The 24,081-nt window shown below is 39.3% G+C and overlaps 1 protein-coding gene across 1 annotated transcript in view; it reads left to right on the plus strand.

Moving 5' to 3' along the window:
* The window catches only part of LOC107191756 (sodium channel protein para), a 43,845-nt gene that overhangs the window by 9,273 nt on the left and 10,491 nt on the right, over positions 1 to 24,081 (plus strand). Inside the window, exons 4-23 of the mRNA XM_015580858.1 lie at positions 864 to 1,019; positions 1,926 to 2,131; positions 4,725 to 4,853; positions 7,496 to 7,587; positions 8,654 to 8,866; positions 8,992 to 9,052; positions 9,244 to 9,553; positions 10,134 to 10,406; positions 13,622 to 14,053; positions 14,493 to 14,586; positions 14,671 to 14,739; positions 16,728 to 16,730; positions 18,290 to 18,540; positions 18,990 to 19,163; positions 19,504 to 19,854; positions 20,657 to 20,879; positions 22,455 to 22,586; positions 22,732 to 22,864; positions 23,480 to 23,604; positions 23,729 to 23,988. Of these exons, the coding sequence (XP_015436344.1) occupies positions 864 to 1,019; positions 1,926 to 2,131; positions 4,725 to 4,853; positions 7,496 to 7,587; positions 8,654 to 8,866; positions 8,992 to 9,052; positions 9,244 to 9,553; positions 10,134 to 10,406; positions 13,622 to 14,053; positions 14,493 to 14,586; positions 14,671 to 14,739; positions 16,728 to 16,730; positions 18,290 to 18,540; positions 18,990 to 19,163; positions 19,504 to 19,854; positions 20,657 to 20,879; positions 22,455 to 22,586; positions 22,732 to 22,864; positions 23,480 to 23,604; positions 23,729 to 23,988 (3,687 nt within the window). The remainder of the gene's footprint in view (positions 1 to 863; positions 1,020 to 1,925; positions 2,132 to 4,724; positions 4,854 to 7,495; positions 7,588 to 8,653; positions 8,867 to 8,991; positions 9,053 to 9,243; positions 9,554 to 10,133; positions 10,407 to 13,621; positions 14,054 to 14,492; positions 14,587 to 14,670; positions 14,740 to 16,727; positions 16,731 to 18,289; positions 18,541 to 18,989; positions 19,164 to 19,503; positions 19,855 to 20,656; positions 20,880 to 22,454; positions 22,587 to 22,731; positions 22,865 to 23,479; positions 23,605 to 23,728; positions 23,989 to 24,081) is intronic.

The raw sequence follows: 24,081 nt of genomic DNA on the forward strand, positions 1-24,081 counted from the left end.
AATGAACAACGCGATACCATATTACAGAAAAAGGCGATCGCTTTTGTTTTCGGTGCGTGACACTAATGCGTGAACGCATATATTCGAAAAGCATTCAACCAGCCGCCATTTTGTACGATTCCAAATTCACGCACATGTCAGGGGGGACGGGTGCCTGCCTCGAAGCTCGGGGACGTTGTCTTGCGATGCACAACGCGATACGAACGATATACATATACGACGCATAGAGCTCATCTAGAAGCGGGTTATGAATAACCGGTGCACACATAGAAGACGAATTAATACAAATGAATATTTCCAAGCGTATATGTGTACACTCCAGTTCATAAGTACCTAAAGGAACTTACATCGTGTGCATCATTTTCGTTATCTTCTATTAATACAAACCGTAGGAATATGAAGATTTTAATATAATAGAATTAAATATAAAAATACTGTCTAAATGATATTTTAATAAATTTCGTGATGTCCGTTGCAGGTTCAGTGTCCAAATACTATGAACGGGACTGTACACGCAAGATCGAACGTATAATGTTCTTTTCTAAAGTCGAGAATAAATATGGATCAATTTCTCACGAGGATCGCATTATTTTTTTTTTTTTTTTTTTTGGAAATATTTGTTTCACCGATATTCCACTGTCGCTCGATGGATCATCGTTTATCCACAGAGTGCCGAACACGTGATACGAACGGTATATCGCGTGTGGATTATTCTGTAAATAATTCCGAAAGCACGTCTCATACGGGTAACGATGATTTATTGCAACGTATGTAAAGGAGCTCTATATATTTTTTTTATCTATAGATGGCTTTATGTTTGTCGCGGAACGAGGATATCACTTAGAAGCGTTTCGATTTCACAGGTACGGTATGACGACGAGGACGAGGACGAGGGTCCTCAGCCGGATCCGATGCTCGAGCAAGGAGCACCGATCCCGGTCCGACTGCACAACGAATTTCCACCCGAGTTGGCCTCCACACCTCTCGAGGATATCGATAGTTTCTATCATAACCAAAGGGTACCCAGTTTTATTTCGAACGACACGGAACGTTATCCTTTCTTCTTGTTGTCGTCCATCTTCTGTCCTTAGTTCTGTTGAAAATTCGCAGATCAGAATGATCGAGGGATCTTCAAAATGAGATGTTCAAAACCTTAATCTCTAGCAAAGACTAGAAAGAATTGACTACGGTTTCCAAGATGGCGGACAGGAGACACGCCAGACCACGTTCTCTTGATTTCGTCAAAGAGTTCATGTCGCACTTTAATTTAGAAGCTCATATGTAGGAAGAGCCCCGAATTATTCCCGGTCATTACGATCTGCAAAGACATCCGTCACTTCATAGTTTTTCATTAAATGTTTATTACCTTCGTACACGCATCGCTCTTTGAACGGCCGAAGCGCCTGAGGAACGAACTGAAAGGGGGTTGAAGTATACATACAGATCAATTCAGGGTGTGGCTATGTCAGGTGGAACACCTTGTCTAAACTCCATTGTACGCACATAAAAATATCGAGTTCACAACACCGTGGTCCCAACTTTTTATTATTTAACCCTTATTTGAATTTCCAAATTGTGATCATTTCTTTAGAACTATTATTTCTGTAGCTGTTAAGTGCAATCGAATTTGCTTTGCAACATTTAAGAACTTGATGAAATAATAGAGGATTAAATAAATTTTTAAATATTTATATCAACACGCATTAAAGCGTGGTTAGTTTAAATATTTGAGGAGGTCTGCTGCGGTCCCCATAATCCGAAGAAGGGTTATCGAGTAGTAATGGTAGAACCTTTTATTCAGATTATTCCATTTATATTTTCTGGTTACTGACACCGACTCCAAGCGTGTACTAGGCTAAACTGTCGACAGAAAATTTCATACGTTATTTGTTTTCTTTTTTACTTAACAATGTCGTATGTTTTAGACCTTCGTCGTCATCAGCAAGGGAAAGGACATATTCAGGTTCTCAGCGACAGACGCGATGTGGATCCTCGACCCGTTCAACCCGATACGACGCGTGGCCATTTACATATTGGTTCACTCAATGTTCTCCCTCTTCATTATCACTACAATATTGGTTAACTGCATACTCATGATCATGCCCACTACGCCCGCCATCGAGTCCACGGAGTGAGTATCGTTCGTTACGTCTCGTCTCGACCGTTCGACAATTACGAAACGTCGCGTCGCTCGGCGGGAAACTCGGTTTATCTATTACTATTTGTCTACTCTCACGCTTTTCTATGTTTTTTTATTTACGGTTTTTGATTTTCATTTACTTGTGTCCGTCGTACGAGTATCATTCGAAATAAACGATGAATAATACAAAATCATTTAAATAGAAAAGTTGAAAGTTTGGACGCTCGAAGTGGCGAAATTGGCGGTCATCTTGCTGCGATCCGTAGTGCCCTCTAGAATAGCGGTTCGTAAACTTTTTACTTTGTGGACCACTCATTAAAAAATCTGAAATCTGCGTACCACTATATGATCTATTGTAATTAAAAGTTTTATCTATTGTAACGTAAAGTTTTATGGACAGTATGATCTTGGAAAGGAAAGATCGATACTCGTACGAGGATGTAAAAATTAAAAGAAAAGGCAACTCGGATGATTCTCGGTTGGATGGAAGCGAATAACTAAAAGTATACGAACAGGTGTTTTGTACTTTAATCAAACGATTATTTTCTTAATTGATACGAGATTATACGAAGATAATGACATAAAACGGCTTGAAATTTTGTGAATTACAGTAAAGAAAATGAAAGATCGATTGTATATCGATAATAATTGAACGTTGGTATTTCTGAAATTGATACAAAAATTATGTATACAGGGTGTCCAGTAAATGAGGTACAATATTTAGACAGTAATTCTACGTGAAAAGGAGAATCTAAGTGGTAAAAAAATGTTCTTTTAGTCAAGGTTTTGTTCTTAAACAATCAACGTGTGTACTCCTACGACAATGCGTGTCTATTCACAAATATGAATGAAACCACGATTTTGTTAATATTTATGAAGATGAATAAAACGAGACTCGTGTATCAAAATTTTTCAATTTATCTTATCACGAAGAATTTCTTTGTCCATCACATCTCGCTGGACATTTTGTATACATTTTTCACAAATTCTCTTCTTCTCTCAGTCAATATTATACGTATAAATATATTTCCGCTTGCTCTGCAGTGACTGAGTCAATGTAGCTTAGCGTGCTTACGAGCCTAAGCCGGAGATGACGAGGTTTTTTTTTCAATTATTTCACACGTACGATTTCGTTTCTTATCCCCGATTTTACGCGAGGCCCTTTTTATTTGGTTTCGCGTGTTCGTTTAGATAGGAAAGCCATCGAAAGCTTACGGCGAGTACACGTTGTACAGAATAGATATATACATACATATATATAATATATATAATATATACGAGGTATATTCAATAAAAAATGGCACCAATGTTGTCAATAATTTATCATCAATGTTTACACATTCAAACTTTTGTCTGTTACAAAATACGGTAAATGTTCGATTAACGCTCGAAACTCGGGATCGCTTTGGAGCAGTTATCGCAGAGGGACACGATTTCTGCATTTCATGAATTGTGTCGCGAGTTTCGAGCGTTAATCAAACATTTACCGTATTTTATAGAAGACAAAAGTTTGAACATGTAAACGTTGATGATAAATTATTGACAACAGTTTCAATGCCAGTCTTTACGTGAACATCTTTCGTGTGTATGTATATATATATATTTTTTTTGAAGCGATGTTCTACGTGTTTATAGCTCTAAATATATGAGTAGAGACTGTGATAAATTGTATTCCGTTGGTAAGTTATTGTGTACTAGTCTCTCTAGAGGTAGACGTAGACATGAGCGATCTGTGCGAAATAACCGTAACGATGAAATAGAAGAACGTGAAACGTCTGTACCCGTGTGTTAAATGGCTTGCTGGGCAGGGGTGGGAATAATTGTTCACTTGGATATAGTTGACTTGTCTACGGCGATCCGTGATCAATTTAGACACCGATAGCGATCGGATACTATCGCTTAGTTTAGCAAAAGCGACACTACTCACCGGAAAGGATCAATAAAACATAAATCAATAAATTTGATACGTTACGAACATTAGTGTAGAACATTTTCAGTTCTGGTAGGCCATAGTTCGTTTTGCTGAGAAGTAGCGATGGGTTTGAGCGCGGTATGACTACTTTTGAGGTCTGATCAAAATTGTTCAGTTTCTATACAAGGATCCAAATCTGGAAATAATAAGGCTCATTCCTTATACTAATGAATAGACTGAGAATATTTATGCACAATCACAATTGTAGGCATTAATTTACAAACTGAAAAATGAGAGAAAAATTTACTTTCAGGTGTCTTATTATGTTGATAATAATTAAACTGTGGATGTTTATGCATTTACAGCATTCCTTAACTTGGAAAATAGTATAATTAAAATAATATAAATAAATGCACCGTGGCCGAGTCTCATTTGGGATAAACTGTTAAGAATCTAAAATACACTTTACACATCTTTGAAGGTAACCCGACAATAGTAATGGTATATATCCTTTTCGCCACGTGGGCCGTGTCGCTAATGCGACTCTCAGCGCAGTGGTTTCACGGGAACAGAGGATTAGGCAGTAGAGAGAACTCGTGCACGCGCGCTCGCGCGCTCAATGAATCGAATTTTTAAAAAAAAAAAGCTGAGTGGTGTGTTTGTTGTTTTCAGAGTGATATTTACGGGCATCTACACATTTGAGTCCGCCGTTAAGGTGATGGCGAGGGGTTTCATTCTGCAGCCTTTTACCTATCTTAGAGATGCATGGAATTGGCTCGACTTCGTAGTTATAGCTTTAGCGTGAGTAGTTAAAAAAACTTATTCTTTAATAAACCAGAGAGAAACAACGAAAAGACCGAGTGGAAGTGCAAAAAGATACAGAAAAAAAAAGAAAGAAAGCGAAAACCCGAAAACTGTTACAGAAATTGACGAAAGGGACGAGCATTGAACACGGTAGAGTAACAGCGTGTGACGAAAAGGAATAAGAATCGGGATGGTGCACACGAACATGTGTCGAACAGACATATAAATACGAACAAATCGATCGATCGTTCAGTATTTAGTCAGACACGATTTTTCAAATTTTTTTTTCATCGAAAACACGTGATGTAGTGGTCTTGATCGAATTATCCAATATCTATAGGATATCATTCTTAGGTTAATATGTTATCTCGCGTAATACGGAAATACGACTGAGATGTAGATTCTTTCGATAATAAAGGACTCACATTGAAATGTATCGTCGCTCTAGTTCGTATTTATTCTATCTCCACTAGTTTGTAAACTGAGAAAACTGAATTTAAAGTTTAGGAAGTTTAATATTATAAAAGCAGGGAAGTAGGGGAATAATCAAAACACTATAATATCATCTACTGGATAGCTATTTATTACAATATTTAACAAATTTCAAAAATTTCAGAGTTAGGGCTTTGAAGAATATTTGTTCTTTTCCAGGTTGAATTTTCTTTATATTATGATGAATCTGTATTTTTTGGACCAATGGGACTCACGTAAATTGATTAACTAAATTTTTTTTTAAAAATGGAGATAGAACAGACAAGAACTCGGGTGACGATATACATGTAGTTGACTCGAGAAAAGACATTCATTGAATCGGTGTGTCGTGCGGTCGTGTAAGATCCGAATTGTCTCAAAACGTGAATCCATAATTTTTTGTCTCTAAGTGGCTCCCTTAAATCCTCGCTAAATCTTTTCGAGTTAACCTAGAACATGCATGACAATAAGAGATGCAACTCACGTTTTTCTTTCTTGAGATATGTATCGATCATACGCAACGAAAAATAAAATTAAACAATGAATTTTTATTCGATAAAACTGATTTTCTCTTTAGTCTCGTGGGTACAATCGAGAAACAAGATGGCGGTCTTAGGCGAACCGCGGCGACAGGACCGATTTCGAGAGAAAACAAAGGAAAAAAAAAACGATAAAAGATCTCGTCGATTCGTCCTCCCCCGCAGAGAAGCGTTCACCACGAAACGCTGAATTTAGTACATATTCGAATTTAGTCGGTCAGGTTTCTTTGAACTGTAGACACACATTCGCTAGATACCTTGAGTTACGCTATGAAAATATTTCTGTAGCATCGAGTATGTCACGTACTTACTTCAGTATATAATCTATATCGTTTCATGTTACATACACACAGACAAACACACATTTTGGCCAATCTATACGTAAATAACATATATATATATCAACATTGACATTGTACCACACGTAATAGTCACATGAATACGTAACAGGCATATACGAGTATTAGTCCACTTAGATAGGGGATTTAGAGACGTTATTTATGTCTAGTAACCTCAAACCGAAGAGTACCTAATTATTGTCATTTCGTAATGTTGATTAGTCATAGTTCTATATCGTCGATTCGATTCAATCACTTTATTAATTGTTGTAGTTTAGACTATATATATCTTCTATAACATATATTAAGTAATTGTTGATAGATGGTCAATACGTGTATTTATTCAGCGTAACGAGTACTCAATTTATTGTAACCGGTATCACGAGAATAAGAAAGATATAATTTATGATGGTTGCCGATTATCGTCTAACTATTACATATCTGTAGAGGCAAAATTCTTTTAGTGTAATTTGTTAGGTATACAGTAAACTCTTGATTAGTGTTCGAAGGCTCTTCAGCACTGAGCATTTTATAAAGTAATGGCTATATGTTGCTGAAACAAATATCATTGGCTTCCGAATTCCAAGCTCTATTAATGTGCCAAACTTCATTAAATAATCGGCGTTACACCTAGGGATCTGCCCTGGTCAATATCGAGGAGCCTTCGAATACTCATCGATGATTTACTGTACTTTAATTGTTTCAATCCTTCAATTCTTAACTCATTAACTATTATTAATGTTTCTTTATTTATTGTTACCAAACATATAACTAAGTTAAAATCGTGAATTCATCAATTACAATACTACCTCGTTATTAGAACATCGCTCGAGACTGTCGCCGAAACTATTATAGAGAGCAATGGACACGATATCCTACGATCGTTCCATTGTCTTCTGTCCTTTTTTCATTCGCTGCTGATCATGATATTGTGTAGCTCTTGATATGATTATAAAAAGGTCGATGAAGTGGTTTTGTAGCGAGGTTTTGCCGTAAACAGAAAACAAGAAGATATTTAATGGTGGTTAATCGGTGAACTATAAAAATTCTTCTGAATTACGAACGATGATTCTCGTGTTACTGTGACCATTACATCTCCAATCGTGCATGCAGTAATAGCTATTCTTACGATACACGCAGTTTCCAAGCAGACGTTTGGTGTAGGCCATTAGGAACCGTAGCGAGTAAAACCCTTTGAGTAAACTTTAACTGTCCTGAACTCTCTTTTTTCTAACGTTTTGTTTTTTTGTTTGTATCACTGTAATGTGTGTGATGTTCGGGTGTATTGCAGTTATGTGACGATGGGCATAGATCTAGGCAACCTTGCCGCTCTCAGGACATTTCGAGTCCTCCGAGCCTTGAAGACTGTCGCTATTGTACCAGGTATGCTTAGTGAAATAGAATTGGTCGTAGTCGCAGATTATATACATATATTATATATTATTAGAGGTCATAGACACACTCTTTGTCGCGGTCGCTGTACACATCTCTCGCAAACTCATCACAAATATAACGCCTGTTCTGTCGTTCGATCTGTTATTATATCGTTGTCACGCTGCCATTTTGCTCATCAGCCTATTTTTCATATTTCGCGTTCATCCGTCGGCGTCGGGTCATTCATCGAAGTTGCTGGGTCTGCGAGGAGAATTCTGTCGTTTTTCGTGATCTCAAAAGTGAATTTCAGTGTCCAATCAATTCTGTGATCTCGGAAAAACGAATGTTGCGTTATGACATCACGTATGGGCAATATGGCGGATGCTTGACTCCTTTCGAGCCACCATATTGGAAATGTATGCTTTCTTTATTTTCAGCTTAAGCTGACCTATATTAAAATACTTGTAACATTTCTCAATCAGTCACAGACTTATTGTTTACAAATGAAAATACACCATGGTTCAATGTCGTGAGCTGAATACGTTCGCTGTAGATGACTCTATTTGGCGATTTCGACGACTCGAAGAATCCATTGCTGTTATCTTCATTTTTGTCTCTACTATGGAGCTTAGATCCCCGATAGATGTAACAGAAGCGACAGAATCATTCTCGAGAACCCAACTCAGATAGCATCTGACCAATGACGCCTTGAAGACGGCTTAAAGACGCCTCTTAGACGTAAAATAGCCGTAAAATGGGCGTCCTCAAGACGTCATGTGCTATCTGGGCAATGCATCGATCAATGTTTTACTGTTGCCCTAATCTACTACAGCTCTCGCTGATCCGTCGTTCCTCCTTGATCCTTCTCCGTCCGCCCGTGTGTTTCCCCTGATTGTTCTCCGATCACCAACGTTCCCCTCGTATCTATGTCTCTCTTTATCTCTCAGATCAGTCGATCATCTATTTCCGCACGCTGAAAACGCAAAAAAAAGAGCTGGTTCCGTTTTAAATGTCGACGTACGAGGCTGACGGAATGACCGAACTGAGCCCACCGTCCTTTTCTCTCGTTGTCTAGGTCTGAAAACCATTGTCGGCGCTGTGATAGAATCCGTGAAGAACCTGCGCGATGTGATAATCCTGACGATGTTCTCTCTTTCCGTCTTTGCGCTGATGGGCCTCCAGATTTACATGGGGGTTCTCACGCAAAAGTGTATAAAAAACTTTCCTGAGGACGGCTCCTGGGGTAATCTCACCGACGAAAACTGGGAGCGATTCGTTAGTAACGAAAGTATGTAGCAATACCGTCCATCATTCTTTAATGTCCAGTTGTAATGGACTGATCTTTTGGGGGAGGTAGTTTTTCTTGGAACGTACTGTTTTTTCGCTAAATAATCTCAATTGTTCTGCCTTTAGCTAATTGGTACGTGGACGAGGCGAAAAATATGCCCCTGTGTGGAAATTCATCTGGAGCAGGGTAATTATCGTCATTAGATTCCTTTTTACCTCTTTCATTCCCAAATTATTTAAAAATTACCACCGAAATATTTCGTTGTATTTTGTATATATTACGATCGCAATATATAATGTAATACTTTACCCATTTCTATTTCATCCGAATTCTGTTCGATCCAACATACTGACGATCTCTTTGTGGACCGTTCACAGGCAGTGCCTTCCTGGCTATACGTGTTTACAAGGATACGGCGACAATCCAAATTACGGTTACACGAGTTTCGACACCTTCGGCTGGGCCTTACTCTCCGCTTTCCGTCTGATGACCCAGGACTACTGGGAGAACCTTTATCAGCTGGTACTAAGATCGGCCGGCCCGTGGCACATGTTGTTCTTCATCGTGATCATTTTTCTCGGCTCGTTTTATCTCGTCAACTTGATCCTCGCCATTGTCGCGATGTCGTACGACGAGCTCCAAAAGAAAGCCGAGGAGGAGGAGGCCGCCGAAGAGGAAGCCATTAGAGTACGTTATCTACTCGATAAACATGCATGTTATCATTTCAATGTTTTCTCCTTGTAAAAATTACCGTTGGTACCTAGAAGGCTAACATTTCTAACAAGGGAGGACCCCAAATTAATGTCTCAGGTTTGGTCCATGATTTGCTGGGTGAAAGTATAGACTGTACAGTAAATAACCGATGAGACCCCATGAGCGACTTTTTCCTGTTCCCAAAGATAAAAAGAACCACGAAAGAACAAACTTTCGCAATCCCAAGCGAGATAAAGACAATATCGCTAAGCTAAAGCCAATACCAAATACAGCGTTCCACAAGTATTTTAAGCATTGGAAAAACCGCTGGCATAAGTGTGTTACATCAATTGGGGACTACTTTGAAGGGGACCATATCAATATCGATGAAAAAATACATATTCCGTCAAATAAATAAAAAATTCCAGAAACTCTGATCAAACCTCGTATAGAAGGTAGTCTAATAGACTTCGTTATTTGTCTGTCGAAATTTTCAACTGTTCCATATTATCTGCAGTTACCCTGTATAGTAGGCATAATCCACTGTTTCTCTAATGAATTTTGATGATCGCAGGAAGCCGTGGAGGCCGCCCAGGCGAAAGAGAACAAGCTCGCTGCTCAGGCAGCCGCTAGAGAGGCGGCGGCCCAGGCAGCCGCGAACGCTGCGGATCACATCGTCAAGTCGCCGTCGAACTTCTCGTGTCAGAGCTACGAGCTTTTCGTCGGCCAGGAGAGAGGGAACGACGACAACAACAAGGAGAGAATGAGCATACGTTCGATCGAGTCGGATCGGGTGAAGCAGATCAACAACCACACGACTACCACTAAAGTACGAAAAGTCAGCGCCGTAAGTATCTGACCGCGGTGGCTTTATAACCGTCGAATAACACACGTCTATCTCTCTCTTTCCCCCCCCCCATTCTACGAGAGCAGTTACGCGCGAGGCTCTGTTCATCCTTTGACTCGACTCGTCGGCACAGTGAACCTCGGGATTGTGTTCGATAAAATTGTGGAGATTCTCTTGGGAAATGTTTATCCTTTGTTGACAATACTGGGGATTAAGCCCCAGTTAAATATTTACTACCACCCTGTTAAATATTTGATAATTTATATATAGGTTCTTTCATTCTTTGTGCATTTACAATAGACGTGTTACTTTTCATATTCTTTCAAAAAGGAGACACCCTGTATAAGGGAACGAAAAACTCATTTATCATCTCGACGTCTCAAAGGACAAACGGTTGCATGAAAATTTTTCTTGTGTTCGTCAAAGTCAACGAAGGATAAATGTCGTACGAGATTCTCCTCATTCACGAAACACCCTGTACAAGTAATAACTTCGATTGTTAGAATGATAGAATTTTTACGGTGCAAGGAGTGGATAGTCCGCTGACAGTATCACTGAATGAGTTCTGGACGAGCAAGGATGGCACAGTTCATCTAGCAGTCAGGTTGGAAAGATAGAAGATAGTTTAACGAGTTGGTATATACACGGCTCAAGATGTGAAGTGGGCTGAACGAAAGTTTTGCTGACGAGATTTTAAAGGAAGGAATACGTTATAGAGAGCTCGTGTGACAATTGTGACGAACAGATTTTTACGGAATGTTACGAAAAGGGTCGTTTAGCCTATCTCGACGAGTCGAGCCCTTCCATTAACCCTCGGAAGACGATTTCCGATCAATCTTGACTTTAGATAAACATGCAGGGTGCATCACGAAACAGCCCTCACCACTACTGATCGTCTGACACAAAAATAATGTGAATAAAATTTTCTCAGACGTTTGAGAATGTATTTGTTAAACTGAACTGAATTCGATTGTTTCGATAGAAATTTCTCATTCTGGGTCTCCAGTGACCCGACTTCGTCGTGCGAGGGTTAAAATCTATCGCTCTGTAAGCATGCTTGTCGTATGGTAATTCGTTAGGCCGCTTTTGAACTCCTTGTTTTCGTTGATTTACTTCGCAAATTGTCTTTCCAAATTGGTACGCTGAGTTTAAGGCTCGTTTATGTTTACATCTCGCTCGATACTCCACGTGTATAATAGTAACCAGGTCCGACGCCTACGTCCGCGTAAATCGTCGTATTGACCGTCATTGTGCTGTCTTGCATGCGATCGCATGTGTCTAGTAGAGAAAGGAGATACGAACTTTCGGTTGATGAACGTTGAAGAATTATAACAAATGAACATAGTGTTGCAAACATCGACCGTTAAATTATACATTTTTCGTCTATTTGTTTAACTTAATGCAGCTGGCACAATCAGAAGTCCAAAAGTACTATGTGAATATTGATATTAAATGATGTAGTAGATTTGTAAAACGCATATAAGTTTGCAAGGCTCCGATTTTCGTGTCTCCCATTTGTCTGTTCTTCAACCACGAAATTTAGAGTAACATCTTGAAACCCTGATAGTATGTTGCAACAAGTTGTAATCATCTCTGCGTGTACGACATCTTGCTCTTACCTCTGTGTTGTGTACGCTTTTTGCTAGCATTTACATGAACATACTATCTCTCTCTATATATCCGTATCGAGTGCCTCCTTGGTGTACAAATTAGACCACGTTACGAGCCGTTTGGTAGGAGATATCTTTTCTTGTTTTTTTCTTAAGGTCTCTCGCGCCGCTAATGGCCAGTTTACTTATGCCTACCAGGAAAGCCCGCGGAAGGTACGTGTCTCAGGACGTTGTTCCTTTGTCAGCACCGAGCGTACGTACATCAAACAGCTCTGTATAGGATCCATGATCCGAATCATGTCAAATACCGACGATGTTTGACGTGTCGGGATGTGATGGAGAGATTATCATGCGTCAGTTACGAACAGTTCATCCAGCGTGCGAAACACTGTAGATTACTACCGTATGGAAACTCATAATACGCATAGATCGATACGTCGCCATTCATCAGACTTATATTCATCAAGACAATATAGATAGACTCATCGATCAGCGAATTGACTCATTAGAATTTACACCGGTGGCAGTTCAATCGTTCAGAAAATATTGGTCTCAATCACCTAAGTTAGATAGAGTCTCGACAAAAATTGGTAGTTCGAAAGCTAAGGTCCACTTATAGTAGGTCAGGCCGAACACGGGACGAACCTTTAGGGGATCTTCGAGGAACCTTGGAAAAGCTTTGGAGGAACCTTGGAGGAACCTTGGAAGGGCCTTAGGGGGCCGTTAGAGGGGCTTTAGAGGGGTCGTAGAAGGGCCTCAGAGGGGCCTTGGAGGTGTCTTGGAAGAGCCTTTGAGGAATCGAAAAACTATTCTTTCATCTACTTTAAATGAAACAATGCATACTACCGATATCGCCGAAGTCTCGTTCCGTGCTCGGCCAGTTTAAGTATAAATGGACCTTTAATCGTAGAACTTCTAATAATGATACATATTAATCGAAACCCCTGAAAAGCAACAACAAATCCATCCCTTGTCATCTGGGTTCAACGGACACCCAGTTCACCTTTCATATCTACCGCTGTACAGAGAATAGTCACATCAGGCCACGGGGAGGTATTCACCTAACCTGGGACATAATCCTTCGATACAACGCCTACGATTCTAATTTCCCAACCAAGGATGACAAATCAGAATACTGAAAAGCTGCGTTTCCAAGCAGTATTCGTTTACATCGAGTTTGTATGATAGCGTTGACGGGACCCCAACAATCGCTTACCACGATCGTTGCTCGGAGCGGTTAGGAATCCCCAACTTTCGCTTCCCATTATGTTCCCCCTATCCCGATGGGCCCATTGAGCTCTATCGTAACTGAAGTGTGAAATGTGGAAACGGGTTGTTCAGAGGGACAGGAAAGATAAGCAATGAACCTATCTTAATCTTACAATATGATTTACTGTATGTAGTGCAGATAGAGAGGAATCCTTTAGATATTTTTCAGCATATCTTCCATTTCCCTCTGACTGTCGTCTCTTCGCACAAGAATGCACCACTCCAGCTAGGATAGAGCTCGACGATGGCCCCTTAATACGTTCTCCAGGCGAACGCAAGCACGCCAAAGAACCAGCGCTAGAAAAAAAGCGGTGGTCCGCCTTGTTGTAATTCCAGGCGAGCCTCAGTCTGCCGGGCTCACCGTTCAATCTACGACGTAGCAGCCGCGGTAGCCATCAGTTCGCGATTAAGAACGGCCGCGGCCGTTTCGTCACACCGCCTGGCGGCGATCGGAAGCCGTTGGTCCTTTCGACGTATCTGGACGCGCAGGAACATCTACCGTACGCGGACGATTCGAACGCTGTGACGCCAATGTCGGAGGAAAATGGTATCATCGTGGTGTCCGGTTACTACGCGAATCTCGGCTCCAGGCACTCGTCGTACACGTCGCACACGTCACGGTTCTCTTACACATCACACGGCGATCTGATTGGAGGCCTGGCGAACGCCGGTAAACCGATGACCAAGGAGAGCCAGCTGAGGATCAGATCGGTCAGGCCGCCGTCGGTGAACGGACATTTCGCCGATTCTAATCAGAAGTACCATTATGTGAGTATATACAGGGTGTCCCACACTAGCTTCGACTCCCGGAAGCGAGGGGTTCCTGGGATGATTTGAAACAACTTTTTCCTTAGCAAAAATGTTATACGAGGCTTTGTTAACGAGATATTAACGAAAAACTTATATATCATTTTTTACGCCCATCTTTTAGTGGATACTGACACAAATGATTTCTTTTCTTCTAAATCAAAGAAACGTTAAGAAAATATTTATCTTAATTAAGGTCCATCAGCTGCATTTATTGAGTATTTATAGACTAAATAGATGGTGATAGTAAAATCACCTGGTAGCTAAAGTTCTGATGCTTCAAATCGTTGTAACCAAAGAACTGACAAGAATATCGGATGTGAGGATTTTTAGGTCTACTCTTTTGTGTTTTCCTCGTGTAAAATATTACGAAAACTAAGAAGTTTCGATTTCTTACCAGGAGGCTGATTTGGACGATCCCATGGGCAAAACGAAGCAACAAGACAATCCGTTTGTAGAGCCTTCTCAACCACACGCCGTGGTTGACATGAAAGGTAAACCGACAGTACTAACAGTAACAAAAATATTCTTAATAATTCTCTATATTTTTAACCGATTAATGATTTCATTTCTTTCAGATGTGATGGTACTGAATGATATTATTGAGCAAGCCGCGGGCCGTCAAAGCCGTACACCCGAGCAAGGAGGTAATGTCGAGACTCCCATAATCCCCCGTTGCTCACATTATTTCTTCCAGTTCTGTCACCCTTACCACCGATGTGTATCTCTTGTGTGATGAGCATCCTATTTATTCGATGTACACCGTTGTTGAAACTCTCGTATATAATCCTTTTCTATTCCTATTATTGATATACCTAAATATTTCAGTGCTGAAGATTTTTGTCTGAGCGCCTTGTACATAGTAGACTGAATCCTTTATTCTGACGTCTTCTTTCCTTTTTTTTCTCTATTTCTGTTCGTTCCATTCCGATTTTGATTTACTAACCGCGTCAACGAGAGAAAATAAAAAAGAAAAACAAATCTGTGATCTCGAGTCCAGAACGTGTGCGACACTTGAAAATCTTGTTGCTCGCCGTGACGACACAAGGTTTATTACCCTCTCGGGATGTGCATTAAGGTCACCGGTCCTCGGGTGAAATTTCAAGAGTCACGCTCGTTTCATCACTGTGTCTGAGCAGAAAAACACGTGGAGACCGCCGGCTGCTCCTCTGTTCGGTCGAGGTCGTCGACGTGTAATTTATCGCGTGGATTCGTATGCGAGACGAGGGGAGCTTTTAAACGAACCGATATAGTAATTGCAGCGCGTAAGACCCTCGAACCGCCCGTGTTGGACGGGATCGAGACAAGTTTGTAGTAGTTTTCTTTTGGGGAAACAGAGTTTGTTTCCTGGTACATGACACACAGATTAAATATTCTAGCTGCAGCTGCACGACCTCCTGGTCGCTTTGTGCCTGGATTCCGCTTTCTGTTTTATCTCTGATATACAGGGCGTCCCATTTAGATTGACCCACTCGAATATCTTCGAAACCATCGACGATATTCCAAAATGTTTCAGACGAAAGTTAAATGACATCAGAGGGCGCACTTTTTGATGTAACTTTTTTCTATGTGGATGCGTAGAGGTAATGTGAAAGTCAACTTTCTTTTTTAAAATGGAATAAAATACTAAGTCACTTTTGACGAAAAATCATTAGAAGATATGTTGAAAATAAATTGACCTTCGTATGACCTCTACGCGTTCATGTAAAACAAAGTTACTCACAACAGAAAGTGTGTCATTTAATATTTGTCTGAAATATTTTTTAATATCGTCAATATTTTCGGAGATGTCCGAGTGGGTTGATTTAAATGGGACACTCTGAATACGACGGTGGCCGAGAGACAGTCCCAGTAATAAATATAATACAAAAAATAACGAAAAGATAAAATAATTTTTCATTTTTTAATATAGATAATACAGTTGTGCACACTGAAGATAATTTCAATACATTTAGTACTTGAAGCAATATAATTCCCAGACTGCATTTTCTTGGGCTGTTTTATAAAAAAACAAGGCGAAAACTTTATTTCGTTAATTACATTGATTATTAGATAAAGAGTAAATTGTAAACATTGCCAAACCCTGTCAAGGTTCATATTCGCGACAATTTATCGTGGAAAACGAGATATTCAGGAAAAGATATAATGTATACACACATGGTGATTACTAGACTGCGGAAGTTTATGCAAATTTACAATTTCTGATACCAATATGTAAAAATCCAAATGGAGTAGAATTTTTAATTCTCTACTAAAAGCTTTCCTACATCAATAATATATATGTAAATAGTATTAAATTCTATTAAACCCTGTATTTTATTGTATGTTTCAAGTTAAGAGATACTACAAATGCATAAACATCCGCAGTCTAGTGATAACATTTAGAATGAATTCATGAATTTCAAGCTGTCTCTCGGTCATCGTCGTAACTGCAGCGACTTTTAAGCTGCGTCTACACTACACAGCGCAACAAGTTATATAACAAAGTAATAAAACTTGTTAGAAGAACAGAAAGAAAAATGTTATATAACATTTTTCGTGTTACATAGCAAGTTATATGTTATCCATCAAATGTGACGCCATTATTAATAATGAAATACGAAATGTTATAGAAACTTGTTACGAATTTGTCCAGAAGGTATAATTTTGTAACAAGCTATAAAAACATGTATGGCAAACCCAGATAGCACATGACATCTTGAAGACGGCTTAAAGACGTCTCAGAACTAAAACAGCCGTAAAATGGACGTCTTCAAGGCGTCATCTGCTATCTGGGAAAGTTGTATAACTATTTGTTATATAACAGTCTTTTGTTATATAGTGTAGACGTAGCTTTAGTCTGTTGATTTACCATGATTTCCCGTAAACGGCACTCGCTTCGCCGCGTCGAGGGCACCGCCGCGTTCGCCTGAGCTGCACAACGCGATTGTAGGACGGGGGAAAGGCTTTGATTAAAAGCAACGACATTGTCGCATTTCGTACTGAACGCTCTAGAGATCTCGCGATTAGAGCTTTTTGTAATTCAGATTTTCGCTAGGGATCAAATTACGCACGCAAACCATATACATAGTCGCACTTTCGACTGCTTCGAACGCGCGGATGTTTCCGTTGCTGTGCAGCATTCAATATGGCGACCATCGAAGGGTAGACTCATTATTTTCATTATGTTTATACGTTTTTTTCTTTTGTTAATTTTTGTTCACTCATTCTTTAGAGATCAGACCTACCATACGACAACTTCTTTTGTGTATTGTTGATCTTTAATTGGTAAACAGAGATGACAATTAATTTAAATTCACGTGAAACGTTATTAGAAAAGTTATTCTCCGTCTATGAGTTGTATTTTACCATTCTTTTGTTTGGAATTCAACAATTGCTGGAGACAGTAATTTTCGAGACAACCTTGACGTTTGTTTATACACAAAAGTTGGAATGTAACGCTTTGTTCTTTTGAGTTTTTAGCTGGTAGTGTAATTGCTCTCGGAAAGGAATGTCGTGAGTAATGTTTTGATGGTTAAAAGAAATTCAAATGATTTCGTTCGATTTACTTTGCTAAAAGTTTCTTTCGTTTCATTACAGAGCACGTTGTTCGAAACAAGCGTAATCTACATTCGATCACAAGGAATTTTGTACAGCATACGCATCATGTGTTTGCTAATTTCGTTTCGTCAGTTCCCCTGTTAGAGCTTTACTCGGCTGTCGCGTGTACGTTTCTTGCTGCTTGCATCTCGTACAAAATACATTGATTCACAGAATTCAAAAATACCAAGAATATTACTAAAAAAAAACTACCTTTAACGATTAACATAAAAAAATGAAAATCAAAATAGGTACTTAAATAATTGAAATAAAATCGAACGATTACAGTTATTTTTTTTTTAATTTTAAAAAGAAGTTCAAAACGATTCTGTGAGTCTCTGTACGCAGTCGCCAATGGATCGTGTTTTGGGTTGCTTCGATGCAAGTATACTTCTGTTTACGATTTTTTAAAATATTTTTTTTCGTTTTCTGCTACATGCACCTGCCTGTTCGTGCATAATCTGTGGTCTGAAAGAAAGAACAAGCTTGACGAACGAGAGAGAGAACAAAGCAATGCAAAGCATAAAAAAAGAAACCAAAACCTCTTTCCCCAAAAAGAGTGGTGCCAGACAAAATTACTAACACGCGTTACAGTTTCGACCTATTACTTTCCGACAGACGACGATGAAGAAGGGCCCACGTTCAAGGACAAACTGTTGGCCGCGGTGCTACGTTGCATCGATATCTTTTGCGTGTGGGACTGCTGCTGGTTGTGGCTTGAGTTTCAAAAATACGTGTCTCTTTTGGTGTTCGATCCATTCGTAGAGCTTTTCATCACCCTTTGTATCGTCGTCAATACACTCTTCATGGCGCTGGATCATCACGACATGGACAAGGACATGGAACGCGTGCTCAAGACCGGAAACTACGTAAGCGAATCACGTTTCAAGCGTTCGACACGTACGAAGTTTAACTCTTGGAATGCACGGTTTGTCCCAGAGGTTTTCAAGTAGTAATTTTTCATAAAATATTGATAATTTCTCATATAAATCAGTCAAAATAGTTGCCATCAGAGATAATACAAATCAAGAAAGAATTACACAAACTCTGGAAAGGTCTCCAATACTTCTTTTCCAAGATGGTGGAAGAGATGTTTTTGTGTTCATGAGTTATTTATGCAGATTCCTATTATTACAGACGCAATGTGCAATAAAAAAAAATTACTGTTTCAATTTCAGTTTTGGATCCTCTGGGCTAAACCATGCGTAGTAGGCTTTTTTAATAAATAATTCAGTACGGTTACTTACGAAGAGTACAAGTAGGTTTGTAAGCAAAATTTCTACCAAATGTAAGTAAAATGTCATTGATAAACTTTTAGTTTTTCACGGCGACGTTCGGTATCGAAGCGACGCTGAAGCTAATCGCGATGAGCCCGAAGTACTACTTTCAAGAAGGATGGAATATTTTCGATTTTATCATCGTCGCGCTCTCGCTGCTGGAGTTAGGCTTAGAAGGTGTGCAAGGTCTTTCCGTGTTACGATCGTTCAGATTAGTAAGTCACCACTTTCTTAATTAAAAATTAACTGGTCGAACATCTTGAGAAGATAACTGAGTGAGCCATCTGACTGTCGATCGCTTCAAATACGCCCTACTTGTCTAAATACATAATGTGCCATAACAATATTTTCGAAATTATTCTTTTTCTGCTGAAAAATATTCTATTCCATGATACGATTTTAAATGTATCAGATTTTATAGTTTAAACTTGAGTCTAGAGACTCCTTTGATTGAAGAAACAACAGACAGCCTCTACTATTAAAATCTTTTCAAGCTCGTCTGACTATATATATCGTTATATTAACTATTACTCTAACTGAAGAATTCTTCCACAGCTAAGAGTGTTCAAACTGGCGAAATCATGGCCCACGTTGAATTTGCTGATCTCCATCATGGGTAGAACGGTGGGTGCGTTGGGTAACCTGACGTTCGTCTTGTGCATCATCATTTTCATATTCGCCGTGATGGGTATGCAACTATTTGGGAAGAACTACACAGACAACGTCGATCGTTTCCCGGACGGGGATCTACCGAGATGGAATTTCACCGATTTCATGCACTCGTTCATGATCGTGTTTCGCGTGTTGTGCGGGGAATGGATCGAGTCGATGTGGGACTGTATGCTGGTCGGCGATGTCTCTTGCATACCGTTCTTCCTCGCCACGGTAGTCATCGGTAATCTGGTTGTAAGTATACGCAAACAGGGAACGAATGTAAAATAGATCACGGTTCCATTGCGAATCGTTCCCGTTTTAATTGGTGCTGGTAGGATTGATCGCAACGTGTGACCAAACATGATACTATTAACAATAACCGTTCAGGTGAAAACAGGAAGAACGAGTCGTTTGTCAACGAAAACAGGTACTGTGAGTATTGAAAATATTCGGACCATAGAACTGTTAAAACGATTTATTGATAAAAATTGTAGAATTAGATGTAGAGGACTTTTATAATATTCATGGTAATGATGGGAACCTGGTCGAATATTTTCGTTACTCGCTGTATGCAGGGCTGGTGGTTCCAGAAATTTCTAGGCGCCATATTGGAGGTCTCATAGAAGGTACAGTAAATTCTTGATAAATGCTCGGAAAAATCAGGTAATCTTTGTCTTGAAATTTCCGAGGAGCAGAAATCGTGTTAATCTATTTAAATACTTGCATTGAGTCCCGAGTTTCGAGCGTTTATCAAAAATTCACTGTAGAAATTCATGCACACTTGTGTGTAAATTTGCCTATGGTAAATGTGTGTAACATAATGTAACTGCTAAAGCAGTATAATACAATAATCGATACACTATATACACCCTGTTATACATCATAGTCAATAGCAAAAAGGACATAATGACCTTGAAATGACCTTCCATCACCCTGGTACCAATTACGTTCACCAGAAAAAAAACAGTATAAAATTGAACGAACCAGCCGAGTCGGCAGAATTCATACGGGAGAATCACGAGGAAATGTTTGCGTTGTGTCTGTGACGAAATAGGTGCTGAATCTCTTCTTGGCCTTGTTGCTGAGCAACTTCGGCTCGTCGAATCTTTCGGCGCCGACCGCTGACAACGATACGAACAAGATCGCGGAGGCGATCGATCGAATAGCACGTTTCGTTAAGTGGGTCAAGCGAAACGTCCTATATCTTGCTAAAATGATGCGAGCCAAATTCACCAATCAGATATCCGATCAGGCGCCAGGTGAGGGACCGTCCAACAGTTGGAAAGAAGGTTTATATCCAATCAGATCGCTTGCTGTGTGCGCTGTGTAGTTCGTGGCACTGTTTTCAGTTCTGCTTTTCACTAACTTCTTTTCCGAAATGTTGTTTTTTTTTTTTGTTTTCGTTTTTGATTTTCACTTTTTGATGCCAGTCGACGGTCGTGTGGGAAGGGATAGCACTGATCGATCTCGAAACGATGAGCAAAGACGATGCGATACAGCGCTTAAAAAAATTCTTCGAGACGAATGACTTTGATTACGATAGTTTTTCTTCGTTGATTGTGTACATTTTTTTTCAATTTTTTGTTTTCTTCTGGTGGTCCAAATACGTTGACTGGCATGTTCGATTTTTGACGCAAACATTTTTGATCGGTTTGCTACTTATCTCTTCGTTCACCGGATGTATAAAGATCTACGAAGATCGATGATAAGAGGATACGAACGGGAATTAATTTTTGCTTCGCTGATTAGCCTGGCAGTTATATGTTGCTTTATCTATTATTTTTGACGTTTGAAGGAAATGATCGTACCGTCGTGAATATAATTGTCCAATGAGATTGTTTTTTGTGGTAGATTGTCGCGTCGTACATGTGGATTTGCGTTCGGTCGTTTTCGTGGGAATATCAGATAGCCAAGTGATACGACTTCTGGGTAATAAAGTGATTAAGGATCGCAATTGATTGAGAACAACAAATTGACTGTCGATGAAGTTGTACCACTTGGTACCCTGAACTTCTCAACAAGTTCCGTGCCACATAAAATTTCAAGAAATTTAGTATTTTATTAAATCTTTAATTTTTCGTAACACTTCACTGTTTCGTTTTAATTTCTTTTTTGTTGTATTTCTTTGCACCCTTACGCTGAATAATACGTTTATCTGAACAATCAGTATGTAGCATCCGGCGCACGCTATAATTGATAAAGCACGTGGCACAGAACCTGTTGATCGAGTTAAAATTGAAAAATTATTTGCAAATATCGATAAAATCACTTTATAGTTTCATAATAAAATCAAATTGAGTACTTAGGCACTTCTTGAACAATATTATTTATAATCTTCATTATTATTCCGCCTAATCTGGACTCGTATAAGAGGATTTATTGACGACTCAAAACCTGCAAACTACATTTCTTCTACCTTTAAATATCCGTTAATTTATCGAACAGGAGTCGAAACAATGTTATACACATCAACAATTGGAATAAAACGCAATCCATTATGGACCACGCTCGGCTAAGTCACATTTTTTTAATTTCTTCGATTAACACGACACAAACCAAGTGTATATCGCGCGATCAGGAAAATTGGCGGTAAATAAACAAAAAAGAAAGTTGCATGAGAGATATATACATACGATAAAATTCGAATTGAAAACTTGGGAAAATTTTCTTTTGCTTCGAATACTTTATTTTTTTTCTTTCGATTTGAATTCTCGATCGGAGAACGGAAAAACTTAACAGACAAGCAAGGGAACCGGTTATCTTACCGTGTACACACGGATATATATATATATATATTTTTGAGAATGTTTCCTCCGATAAGGGCAGGTTAGAGATTCTGTGTGACTGTGCAGATGGAATTGATCGCGACGGGGACCTAGATCTTGCAGATGGCGAGCTCGATGCGTACAGGGATAAAAAGAGTGCCAAGGAGCTGAACCAACTGGAAGTTGCGATTGGGGATGGAATGGAATTCACAATTCACGGTAAGCGTGTCGAAGAATTGCGAATCCAAAATCTTCGATCATCGTCCATAGTTTTCGAGTGATGTCCGAATTCAATCCCATCGAACTTTCAAAACTATAATTAATTACGAGCAATACAATTGATGATTAAATTCATTTTTCGAAGGAGATGTAAGGAACAAGTTGAAGAGTGGCAAACTGTGCATGAACAACAGCAAAATCATCGGCAACTCGATAAACCATCGTGACTACAGGCTGGACCATGATTACATTAATCAGAACGAGGATGACACCATCAGGTTAGTTTGCACTAATAGAATTTTTAATTTTTTCCAGACTGTATAGGAAGACACATGGATACGATCTTGATGCATTATCCTTTATACAAGGTGTCCTACCTAACATGAACACCACCAATAATTTGTAGGTAGAAAATTGTAGATTTCAAAAAAGTAGACACAATTTTGAAGATGCATAAGAATGTGGGGGGAAAGTTTTATTTGGTTAAAAGAAGCAAATACTATGATAAGCAAAAATTGTTCTCAAGGTCATATTTTCCGAAATTGTCAGGTCATCCAAGGTTTTTTGAATGGGACTTCATATTTTTATCGGTATGGCGTAATAGTTGAGATCACGACCAGTACAATGATCTAGAATAGTGTGACTTTCATGTGACCTTGAGAGTTGATTTAAATAATAAAATAACTACGATAGAGAAATTAGTACAAAAATGTATCGAAGTTAGTGGACATCACATTGAGCATTTATTAAAATAAATTTTGTGTAAATCAAAAGCAAGTGAGATACTAAAGGTGCTCACGTTAGATGGGACACCCTGTATAAACGTTAGGACATAAGATCTTGATCAAATGTTGTGTCCTGATATTTATCTGTAGTCTTTATTTATCAAATAGTATCAAGTCGTACGGCAGCCACAAGAACATGGCGTTTAAGGATGAGAGTCACAAGAGTAGTATGGATTCGTTGGACGGAGAAGAGAAGAAGGATGCTAGCAAGGAAGACCTGGAACAAGAAGATGGTATTTATTTTCCTGTGAAATAGTAGTGACAATACCTAATTGTTTGTTACGTTAGGATTCTATGTACTCCAAGTGTAAACTTTCAACTTGTTAATTAATCGAGTATATGTATATTAATTTCAAGATCTTGGAAAAGAGGGAGACGAGGACGGCGGTTTAGACGACGTGATCATTCAAGCAGACGAAGACCCGATCGAATCTGATTATCCAGCTGATTGTTGTCCAGAGAATTGTTACAAAAAGTTTCCATTCTTGGCCGGCGACGATGACGCTCCGTTCTGGCAGGGTTGGGCGAACTTGAGACTGAAGACCTTCCAACTAATTGAGAACAAGTATTTTGAGACTGCCGTCATTTTGATGATTCTTTTGAGTAGTATGGCTCTCGTGAGTAGACAGATAATACATATATACTCTTTTACTTTATTCTCACGCTATGAGCCTGGCACGAACTCGACGCCAACGGTCTAGAAAATCACC

This window comes from Dufourea novaeangliae, unplaced genomic scaffold (genome assembly GCF_001272555.1).
Source record: "Dufourea novaeangliae isolate 0120121106 unplaced genomic scaffold, ASM127255v1 scaffold228, whole genome shotgun sequence".
NCBI lineage: Eukaryota > Metazoa > Arthropoda > Insecta > Hymenoptera > Halictidae > Dufourea > Dufourea novaeangliae.